Consider the following 11,556-nt stretch of genomic DNA (forward strand, 5'->3'; position numbering starts at 1 on the left):
CCTGAGACTCTGTGGTTCCCAGGATCTTCCAGCGCACCTCTCCCCACCTCACTCAGCCCAGGGGAGATGCCTTTTATTTGCAGTCAAGCGCCTGTTGGTGGGTATTGATGTTTCCAATTCTTCACTCTTACAAGGCTGAGATGAGAATCTCTGTCCCCTGCCCCTGTGGACCAGGATTTCCAGAGCGAAGTTTCCTAACTCCTGCTGTTCGTTCTCTCTCCTCCCAGCTTCCACAGTCTGCTGTCTGCTGCTCTCCACGACCCAGCCCGGTCATGTCTTCCAGAGACCCGATCGCCCCGCCGGAGGTGCAGCCCTGACCTTGACGCCTCAGCAGCCTCTCTTTCCCATCGGACGTGAGCAGGAGGTAGTGCTCGCAAAAGCACACCCACCCATAGGCCAGGCACGGTGGCTCACGCCTGTAATCCCAGCACTTTGGGAGGCTGAGGTGGGTGGATCACCTGAGGTCAAGAGTTCAAGACCAGCCTGGCCCACATGGTGAAACCCTGTCTCTACAAAAATATAAAAGTTAGCCAGGTATGATGGCAGATGCCTGTAGTCCCAGCAACTCAGGAGGCTGAGGCGGGAGAAGCGCTTGAAACTGGGAGGTGGAGGTTGCAGTGAGCCAAGATCGTACCACTATGCTCCAGCCTGGGCGAGAGAACAAGATTCTGTCTCAAAAATAAATAAATAAAATTTTAAAAGCACACCCACCCAGATAAGGGGTGAGGACACCCGTCACAGCCAGACTTCCATGAGCACACACATGCCTATGCACATGCAATCACACACCCATGTGCACGCATGCAGTGGCATGCACCCTCCTGCTCGTGTCCCACTGTGTCATTGCTCCAGGTTGGGAGGTGTGCTTCCTGTTCCCTGTCTTCCCTGCTAGCCCGTAGCTTCACAAGGACAGGGACTCTGGCTCATGACCTGTCCCCCAGAGCCTGGCACACCTGATGTCTAAACACGTTATGGACCCAACAACACTTTCTGTACAAACAAATGTAGGAACCACAAGGTAATTTTAATGACCTCAGACCAGTGACAAGGGCAGACTGACCAGGGGCTGTGGGGGGATCCCAGAGCAACCTCGAGGGCGTCCTGGTGCTTACCACCTGGAAACTGGTGAGGTGGTGGGAGAACTCCTGGTGGACACTAGTGGAAGCCTTCCAGTAATTTCTTGAAGCTGAGAGCTCAGGGCGACATCTGGTGGCCGGTTGTTGAAGGTCGTTGCAGAGAAGAAGGAAGCCAAGGAGGGGAGCCTGCAGTGAGGGGGTCCTGGGGTTCTTGAGTTCTCACCACCCTTGGGCCTCGCCGTCTAGTCCACACCTGAGGAGTTGGTCAGGTAGAAGGGGCGGACGACTGTGCGGAAGCTGTTGAAGTGCCCTGCCGGGCAGGGGAAGGAGGAGGTGCTCTTGGAGCTGTTGGTGTCCAGGGCACTGGGGATCGCAGCCTTCCAGCCCTCGAAATCGGTGACGTCTGCCACGAAGAGCCCTTCACAGAGCATCAGGGCTTTGTTTTCGTAGGCGATGGTGCGATCTGAGCCGCCAGACTTGGTGAGGCCCAGGACGGGGAGCTCGTCCGAGGAGCAAGAGAAGCCGTAGTTCCAGCAGCTCTGGATGGTGGGGAGGTAGACCAGGGACCAGGACACCCTCTTGTCCTGGAAGAGGAAGCTGGGGTGTTGTGGAGTCTGGAAGGACTGGTAGGGGTAGTATCTGTAGTCAGAGGGGGCTTGGAAGTAATCAGAAGAATATTTGACCAAAGGCTCCCGTCTGGACTGATAGATCAGCTGGGACTTCCGTGCACTCCAGGAACTGTCTGTCACAGAAGCACTCCAGGTGGGCGAGGTGTAAATCCGGGGCTTGTAGGTATCCTCGGTGAGGTTCAGGCCTTTGTACCGGGCCAGCAACTGGAAGGGCACAGTGTGGAATTCCAGGGCCTGCAGAGTCTTCTTCTGGAACAGGGCCTCATGACTCCAGTACAGGGACAGGTTGAACTGCAGCTCAAAGAGCTCCTCAGGGAGCATCATGGGGAAGCGGACCTTCTCCACCAAGCCCTCCACCTCCTCATGGGAGGCGCGCTCCCCCCAGGTCCAGGTGTCCACAGCCTTCAGTAGGGCCAGCTCGCTGGGCACTGCCAGGTCGCTCCTGGGCAGCAGCAGTTGGAGCAGGTCTGTGGGGACGCTGGGCCAGGCCTCGGCCTGTGTCAAGGCCTCGAAGTTCCAGGCCAGGAACTGCAGGCAGAGCTTCTCCAGCAGGGCGTCCCCTGTGGCCACTGCATAGGCATACAGGTCCAGGGGCGTCTGGAACGAGGGGTCCTGGGGGAGGAGGATGGCAAAGAGGCTCGCACAGTAGCCCTGCAGCTGCTTGGCCCCATAGGCAGAGGCCAGCTTGTGGAAGCACTTGACCGACGACAGGGCGATGTCGATCCTTCGGGAGTAGAAGTACCTGGGGAGAAAGAGGGAGAGCGGATGCCGGCCCCACAGGACAGCAGGGGAGCCCTGGGTCCACCTGTCCAACACAGCCACCCGAGTGCACACAGCGTGGGAGTGAGCATGCCCGTGTGTGCAACTGCGCGAGTGCACGTGTGACTGCGTGTGTACATGTGCATGAGTGTGTGCAGGTGTGTGTGTGTGTGGGTGTGCTTTTGAAGAGGGGAGGAGGACAAAGCCCCTGGCGGCCCCAGAGCCTGAGGACGAGACGGCTCACCTGAGAAAGTCCCTGACCATGGGCACACACTCAGCATGCACACTCATGGTGACATTGCTGCCCGGCTCCTTCCACAGGGCCTGGGCCTCTGGGTTGGCAGTCAGGATGACCGTGTGGCCACAGAAGCCCAGGGCGTCCTCGCCCTGCACACTCACGCTGATGGACAAGTCGCAGCCCCGCTGGCTGTCAAAGATCTGGCCAAGGGCCTCCGAGAGCTCCCTGGAGAGGTCCAGGGTGTGGGTGCTCCTGGTTTCTAAGAAGGGGAGGGAGGGAAGTGGGCTGTGTTAGGAGCCGGGGTGCTGCCACTCTCTGGGGTCAGCGTCTTCATCTGAAAGTGAGGGATTTGTGGCTGCCTCATCCACTCTGGAAGGCTCCTGGGAAGATGAGGGACAAGAGAGACCGGAAGTGTCGGATCCCTGGGCTCTGAGACCCCGCCCCTTCCAGCCCTGCGGAACAAGAGGAGCTGGGACCTGGCCAAGCCTGTCAAGGCCCCCGCTTTAGGCCCTCTGCTCTGTGCTGCTCCCCCGATTCAGGCAGCAGCTCCGCATGGAGACTTGGTGGTACTGACCCCGGAGCCCCCACTCCCCAGCCTTGGTCACCAATCACCACTGACACCAAAACCACTGCCTGCTTAGATGGCCTGAAAAGTTAGGGTCCTGTGGCAACCCCATTTTAGAACTCCGGGGGTCCTCGAGCAGCCTCCTGTGGGGGACAAGGCCTGCAGAAGTCATGGGAGGCTCCCGGGTCGGGGGTCAGTGTGGTGCACCCTCTCCCCTTCTTTGAGCCCCTCTCAAAGCCTAACTCAAAATGAAATCTCATAGGTTTTTCTTTGCCACTAATATAGTAGTTTTGAAGTAACTGTGACCTTTCAACTAGGTGAGGTCACCCTGGGCCTCTGAAAACCTGAGCCATGGCAGGACCCCCAGCTCCCTCCCACCTGCACACCTTACCACAGCTCTCCTGCCCCAGGAGCTTTTGCCCCGCACCCACGGCCCCGTGTGCTCCGCCCGGCCTCCCCTGGCCTCCGACAGCCCCATGGCGTCTCCTGGGCTTCCCCCACTGTGAGTCCAGGCTCAGCTCCAGCCACTTGTCCATGCCATGTGGGCACAGGGGCTCCCTGGGATTCGACCCCTCCTGCCTTAGGGGCCTCCAGCTCCTGGCAAAGGGCGGTGGGCAGGAAGTGCCCAGGTTGTCACGTGCAAGCCCAGGAAGAGCCACCTCGGCACGAAAGAAAAACAAGAAACTCAGATCCAGGGGCTCCAACCCACAGAGCAGCCTGGGTTCCCTCCAAACTGGGCCGGGCTGGGGGAAGCAAGCTGAGGCTGTGAGTAGCCGGGACGCCCTCCGCCAGGACGGGCTTGAGCCTGTCGTGTGCTGTGAAGTGTGTTTCCGAGCGGACACTGGCATTTCAGGTCAGGCTGGAGCCAGGTGTCGTGCTCACTGAAACTGTGGCTCACTGCCCCACACTCGGGTTCCGCATGGAGACTTGGTGGTTCTGGGTGTTTCTCCAGAAGAGGCTGGGGAGGAGTCTGGGACTGTGGGACTGGGAGCTGGTGGGCTCTTGGGACGTCTGGGCCTCTCCATGTGGAGTGAGCAGGCGGTAGTGAAAGGAACCTTTGTGTGCTTCATGTGTGTGTGGGGGTGGTGCTGGGAGGAGCAGGGGCCACGGGACCCTAGGGCACACTGGGGTCTCCGCAGGGAGGTGCGCCCCCGCTCACCGTTGGTGCAGACAACACCGGCGTCTCTCTCGTGCCTGCAGTTGCTCTTCAGCCAACCCAGGGACTTGCAGTCGGCCAGCGAGGCCTCGGTTCCCATGCATTGGACCTCGTCCAGCATGATGGGGCCTGATCCTGTGGACACAGCAGACGGCAGGGCTGGGAGCATGACGACTGCACCCAGGTGTCCCACAGTGCGACTCAGCCCTTTGTTCCCCGCCCCAGCCGTGTGGGTCAGTCTGCGTCCAGGTCCTTCACCGGCAAACCACGGTGGATATTCCAGCACGGGCTGGATTTGTGATTGCAATGTCAGGCCATAAACTTAGCCTTCATGCTTATAAAGCTTACTGGCTGCTTCAGCAACATCACATTCATGTATAGTAATTGTGTGCCTATCCCTGCAACCTCAGGTTCACATACTGTAATTGTGTGACTATCCCTGCAACCTCAGGTTCACATACTGTAATTGTGTGACTATCCCTGCAACATCAGGTTCACATACTGTAATTGTGTGACTATCCCTGCTGCTAAATAGTTTATGGATTGTTTCTTTTTTTTTTTCCAGAATCGCAACTGCTGTGTCAGTGGAAATCTTCCTGCAGACTTTTCTTTTGAGGGGAAATTGTTTCAAGGGGATAAACTCCCTGGAGTGGAGTTTCTGGGCCGGAGGGAATGAGCCCAGCTGAGCTCTTGAACCTGCCCAAGCACCTGCCACCGTCACCGGCCAAGCATGGGTGGAGCAGTCCCTCGGAACCTGATCCACAGGCCTTCAGCGCCATCCAAAGTGTTTGCTCCTAGGCCGGGTGTGGTAATCCCAGCACTTTGGGAGCTGAGGCAGGCGGATCACTTGACACCAGATGTTCAAGACCAGTCTGGCCAACATGGCGAAACCCCATCTCTACTAAAAAATATAAAAATCAGCTGGGCATCGTGGCAGGTACCTGTAATCCCAGCTACTCAGAAGGCTGAGGCAGGAGAACCACTTGAACTCAGGAGGCGGAGGTTGTAGTGAGCCGAGATCATGCCACTGCACTCCAGCCTGGGCGACAGAGCGAGACTCCATCTCAAAAAAAAAAAGTGTTTGCTCTTGCTAAATTAATAGGAATCCAATTTGCATGTCCTTGAAACCCAACTGTCTTGTCTTAGGGGATTTGCCCCGCCTGGGAGCTGGCTGTGCTGTGGGTCTCAGCCTTGGTGGATGGGGACAGCAGGCCCTACCTTGCCCGAAGGCAGCTCTGCCCAGAGCCTGGGTGGCGTTCTCAAAGCCCAGGGCCCGGCAGACGACGCTGGCATCAGTCAGGTCCCACAGGTTGTCACACACAGTGCCCCACTGGCCTCTGTAGAAGATCTCCACGCGGCCCTGGTTGGTGGCGCCCCCATCGGCCAGCCGCATGTCTCCATCGTTCACGCCTGCAGGCAGAGACCAGAGAGGATGAGGCTGGGGCCTGCAGCACCCACCACCCACACCTCCAGGCGCCATATGCTGTCCTGGGTCTCCCCTGGTGAGCTTGTTTTTCAGGGCTTCAAGGTCCCCCGGCCTCTCCATGAGGGGCACCTCCATGAGGGAGGAGTGGAAGATACATACAGCCCCCCCACCCCACAAGGAGGCTAAACTCGCCTTTCCTTGTTTTAGGGGTTTCAGCCCTTCACTCCACAGACAGAACAGGGGCAGAGAAGCCCCGGGTTCTCCAGCACTGGGAATGGAGGTGGCAAGACCCTGAGGGAAGGATCGGAGGGGAACGGAGGCCCCATGCTGACTCCTCCTGAGGGTGTCTACAGTTTGGGGGTGCTGGCCTATGGGGGCAGCAGGCCTAGGGACCCCTGGGAGCACAGGCAGAATGTTTCCAGGGCAGATAATGGGATTCCCACCCCACACATGTCCTTCTGGGACTCAGCCCACCGACACTCCAGCCCCTACAGGAGCTGACAAAGCCGGGCAGGAGCTGGGTGCCTGAATCCAGTCGGGGGCACATCTGGCTTCCATGGGGCCCCCAGGATGAGCATGAGCCTCCAGGGGCTCACAGTGTAAAGAATGTGAGGAAAAGCAGCCAGGATCCTCTGGAAGATTGACCTGCGTCCAAGGCCATTGACCTCACAACGGCCCCTGTGACTGCTGATTTGATCAGCTCCTCTGGTTCCCTCTGGATGGAATGGAGGATTCCCTAGTGTCCTCTCTATAACCTGCATCTCACCTGAACCCAGGTGAGTCCCCGGGAACCTCCAAGTCACCATCACTTGGGATACCTGGTGCTTCAAGCAGGAGAGAAGACCTGGCTAACCGCTGGGCCCCGGGCCCCAGGGAGAACATCTCCTTGACGCTCTGCGCAGCCCCAGGGCGCAGCAGCCTTCCACACTTCTGCTTTTGGCATTTCCCAGGGGCTCAGCTCACCTTGGGTCCCTGCAACCAGCAGCCACACCCAGAAGAGCCTCGGAGGGGCCATGGCCATGCCTGGATGCCCAGATCCTGCTGCAGACAGAAGCGGCGGGGTGAGGCACGGGAGCCAGATGGCCCGAGGCCCGGGGACTGGCCTGCTCATTCACCCTTCAGCCCAACCTGGGCTGTGTGGCAGGCGGGGTCCCTCTCCTGCAGAGCCCACTATGGTCCCGGTAAGTGTGACGGGTGCTGTGGATGCCCCCGCGGGGGCCCCTCACCTGGTCTGCAGTGTGGTCCTGGAAGGATGTGTAAGACTTGGCTAGATGAAGGGGTGGGCTGGGGGCACCCCCTGGCAGTAAGGACAGCAAGAATTGGTGACTAGAGGCAAGTGAGCTCGTCTCAAAACACCAGGCCCCGGGCAAGGCTGCCACACGGGCATGGGCGGGGAGGGTGGAGAGGGAGGAGGCCACGGGCGCGGGCCCAGGTTGGGAGGCCAGGTGAGCCTGGTTAAGATCTGGGCCTTAAGCTTCAGGCAACAGACCCCTGCAGGGACTGTCCCAGAGGGTGTCAGCAGGCAGAGACGAGGCTGCAGCCCGGAGAGTGGATGGGAGGGGACTCACCGTCCCAGAGGGTGTCAGCAGGCAGAGACGAGGCTGCAGCCCGGAGAGTGGATGGGAGGGGACTACAGAATCCCGGCCACGGGTGACAGAGATAAGTGGCAGGGAGATACATCGGGGCTCCATGGTATTCCGACGGGGAAGATAGGTGAAAAGGGTCAGGGCTGCAGCCCAGGGTGGGCCAGGCTGGGGGAAGAACAGGGAGGAAATGCTGAAGTATCCCCAAGACACTGACACTCAGGCCGGGGCTGGGGAGGTCCGGGTCTCCACCTTCTGGCCTGGTGTTCTTGCCTCCGTGTAATTTCCATGCTTTTGTCTTCATCTGCCTCCCTCCCCCACACCCTGCTAATGCAGAGACAGTTATGGTTTCTCTGGCTCGGTAAGAATCCTGTGACACCTGACACTGTCCCCTTAGTTCAGCAAGCCTGGGGCAGGCCTCTGGGTGGCATTGCTGTGGGCACCGGCTGGAAGTCTGGGCTTGGTGACCTTGAGGCTGCTCAGAGGGGGCCTGGTGGACGGCTGCAATGGCATCCCCAGGGCTCGTCGGAAGTGCAGTCATGGTTGGCCTCGCCCTAGCCCCTCTGCATGGGAGTCTGCATGAACAAGCGCCCTGGGAGCTGGGTGCACTGGCTGGTGAGCAGCTTTGCTCTGGGACTCGCGCTCGCTGGCACTGTGCAGCCACCCCTTGTCGGGGCTCCCCAGGCACCACTGGAGGCCTTACCGTGACCCTGAGAACCACCTTAGTTACACCTCACCTTACAAGTGAATGAGCTGACACCCAGAGAGGCAAACGGGCTCCAGGTCCATAATCAGTGCGCCACAGGCAGGGGGTCTGCTCAGGGGAGCCCACCTCTCCTCCCTGCGTCAATGTCAGTAGATGGCTAAAGGGGCCAGGGTGTGACCGCCTATCCTGTGTGCTGGAGACTGTACTGGTTTTAGCACTGAAGTTTCCCTGTGTCCTGGGAAACCCCTCAGTCCCAGGCACGCCGGTATGGGTGGACGCCCTCTCCACTTTTGCCCCCAGCCACTTCACTCTGCTGTAGCCACCAGGTTTGTCTGTCCTGGGAGAGTAACTCAGGGCCTTGGAAAAATGGCCAACTGGCCAGGCGCGATGGTTCACACCTGTAATCCCAGAACTTTGGGAGGCTGGGGCAGGTGGATCACTTGAGGTCAGGAGTTCAAGACCAGCCTTGCCAACATGGTGAAACCCCAGCTCTACTAAAAATACAAAATAATAATAATAATAATAATAAGCTGGGCATGGTGGTGTGCACCTGTAGTCCCAGCTACTCAGGAGGCTGAGGCAACAGAATCGCTTGAATCCGGCAGGCAGAGGTTGTAGTGAGCCGCTGCACTCCAGCCTGGGTGACAGAGCAAGACTCCATCTCAAAAAAAAAGTGGGCAACGAAGCACCTGGCAGGTGGCGTTGCTGCCCTTTGGGTGGCAGCGGCTATTTTTGCCTGATTCCTTCATACAGTTGAGACCTGGCTGCCTGTGTTGGCCCCTTCGTGTAAATCAGAAAAAAAGGTGCTCTTCCTTGGAGTGGGTGCAGGCCTGAGAGAGGGCCAGGCTGAATGCTAACCCACCTGCCCTTTGGCTGGTATCCTTGTGCAGTGAGCAATCTGCCCAACTGTACACAGAGGCCCTGTGGGCCTGGGAGCAGCAATGATTATTGCTGGGCCCAGAAGCCCTGGATCCCCAGCTCCAGGCCTATGTGCAAACAAGGAGGCATGACCCCCACTTGCCTGTGTAGAGAGAGGGGTGCCCTGGCTGGGTGCGGTGGCTCACACCTGTAATCCCTACACTTTAGGAGGCCAAGGCGGGTGGATCACCAGAGGTCAGGAGTTTGAGACCAGCCTGGCCAACATGGCGAAACTCTGTCTCTACTAAAAATACAAAAATTAGCTGGGCGTGGTGGCATGCGCCTGTAATCCCAACTACTTGAGAGGCTGAGGCAGAGAATCATTTGAACCCAGGAGGCGGAGGCTGCAGTGAGCGGACATTGCATCACTGTACTCCAGCCTGGGTGACAGAGTGAGACCCTGTCTCAAAAAAAAAAAAAAAAAAAAGAGAGAGAGAGGGGTGCCCACCTGAGAGCTAGAGGCAGGAGCTTACCTGGCTGGGGCAGCTGCGATGGCTGTGCTGGAGCCTCCTCGCTTCCAGCCACAGGAGCCCTCTGCAGACTGGTCCTTCGACCCAGAAGCCTCTCCCCTTGTGGATCGTGGTCAGGCTGATCCCAGGAAATGCTTCAGAAAAGAGTCTACTTTCGATTTCCAGAAACCACCTGACATAGATGTCTTCTGGGATTGGCTGCTGCTGATACTCCCCAGGGCCCCTCTCTTTTGTCTCAGCTCTGCCCATGGGTATCAGTGCTGGGCTGGCAGAGGCCCAAGGCTGGAGTCTGGCTGGAGCAAGGCCTGCAAGAGGACTAACAGCCACACTCAGTTGGAAACGCCACCAGGCTGGTCAGGGGCTGGCGATTGAGGGACGGGAGGCGAAGAAGCAGAGGCTCTGGGCCCAGACAGTCTGCACCTCGTGGTGTGACTGTGGACTCTGACAGAGCGCTCCGAGTCTTTTCCGGGGTCTAGCACACTGCTGGCTGGGTGAACACCACACAGGTGGCTGCTCATGTGCAAATCCACCCTCTCCGTGCTCTTGGCATGCTGACCACACAGAGGGCCTGTGCCCCACAAGGTTGCATGGCACTGTCCCCTGTCCCCAGGAGAGAGAGGCACTGAGAACCAGGTATGCAGCTGGCCGGTGGAGGAGCTGGACCCCGCTCCAACACCTGACCCCAGAGCCTGTGCTCGCCACTGCTGGACCTGTGGCCACTCTCCTACTGTCCCCCCATCAGCGGGGCGGGAGACAGAGCCTCTCTGGGTGACATAATGGCTCTGTCCAGCTCATACCCATTCCCTTTCCTCCCACCAAAAGCCAGCACCTCAACTGTCCCTTGGGGAGCACCCCCTCCCACTCCCGGCTGTGTGGTTCCCAGAGGGCCCCCAGCTCTTGGCCTTCAACCACCCAAAGCCTGGCTGTCTGAGCCCTGCAGGGCCCCCGGGCCACACTGCTGGTTTCAGGGTGGGGCTGTGAGCCCAGCCAGCTGGTGAGAGCAGGCTTCTGACTGAGAGGATGTGGGCCGAGGCTGCTGGGGCTGGTGGGGCAGAGCAGAGGGAAGCAGGCATCCTCCGGCCTGAGCTTCTGGGTCCAGCTGGCCTAATCCGTGGTCAAGGCTGGGCTTCACCGCTCAGTGAGGCAATCAGCAGCCTCTCTTGCTTCTGTCACTTGCACCCCACGGTTCTGGATGAGCCTTGGGATGTGCCCAGGCCTCTGACCAGTGGTTCTCAGCCTGGGCTGGACAGAAGAATCATCAGGGAGTTTTACAAACTCCTAATGCCTAGACCCAGGAAGTCCCCATCTCTGGGACTGGGGGACAGGCAGGGGCATTTAAAAGCCCCCAGGCAGTCCCACTGGGTGGAAGGCCCTGGTTCCCTGGCAGCTTAGAGTCCGAGACAGCCAGCCCAGAGGTCAGACATTCGATGACTATTTCCCTCAACGTGTGAGGTTTTAGACAGCTGCACGGTTTGCCTCATCCCCTCCAGAGGAGCGGTGAAGACCCAGGGGCAGCTACAGCTGCAAACAGAACTGGCTGTGGGGAGTTTAAAAACATCTCATCCGGATTAAGGGCCTCGGCGCACAGAAACCCCAGCATCATCCCTTCTCAGCAGTGCTAATGACTCCTGCCCAAGTGGCCAGGGAAGGACAGGAGTGCAGAGGACAGCAGGGCATCTCTGGGAAGTGCTGGGAAAGGTTTTAAAACTCAGGTGCCGAATCTTTAGCCCCAGAGCCCGGGAAAGTCCTGAGCCATCCAGGCAGGTAAAACGGAAGACCCAGAGGCCTCCTCGTGGAATCAGAGCATCAGTATCTGCTCCCCTGGGGCTCACAAGGCCTTTCTGGTGTGCGATGACCATGGGGTGGTGGGAAGCGCTGGCAGGGGACAGGCAGGGGAAGGGGCAGCGGCTCGGTTTTGAGAAGACAGCTGGGTGAAAGCCTCAGATTCGTGTGGACAGAACTGCTGTCATCAGGAAGCCGCTCCCAAGACACGGTGGGGAAAGTGCTGGGCGTTTCCGAGATGAGAATGG

General features: G+C 58.9%; 1 protein-coding gene across 2 annotated transcripts; it reads right to left on the minus strand.

The window, feature by feature from the left end:
- Nucleotides 1-1,005: 1,005 nt before the first annotated feature.
- On the minus strand, nucleotides 1,006-9,731 carry LGALS3BP (galectin 3 binding protein). Of its 2 annotated transcripts, none has more exons than XM_024234326.3 (6): nucleotides 9,530-9,731; nucleotides 6,813-6,890; nucleotides 5,642-5,833; nucleotides 4,427-4,558; nucleotides 2,709-2,961; nucleotides 1,006-2,447 (listed from the first exon to the last, which is right to left on the minus strand). In XM_024234326.3, exons 2-6 carry the CDS (start codon nucleotides 6,868-6,870, stop codon nucleotides 1,319-1,321), a joined length of 1,764 nt encoding a protein of 587 aa, XP_024090094.3. In that variant the 5' UTR covers nucleotides 6,871-6,890; nucleotides 9,530-9,731; the 3' UTR covers nucleotides 1,006-1,318. The 2 variants fall into 2 exon arrangements, with proteins under 2 accessions (XP_024090094.3, XP_054391797.2); XM_054535822.2 differs by having other exon boundaries at nucleotides 6,813-6,887; nucleotides 9,530-9,665.
- Between the last annotated feature and the right edge of the window lie 1,825 nt (nucleotides 9,732-11,556).

Source organism: Pongo abelii, chromosome 19, assembly GCF_028885655.2.
Source record: "Pongo abelii isolate AG06213 chromosome 19, NHGRI_mPonAbe1-v2.0_pri, whole genome shotgun sequence".
In the NCBI taxonomy this organism is placed as follows: Eukaryota; Metazoa; Chordata; class Mammalia; order Primates; family Hominidae; genus Pongo; species Pongo abelii.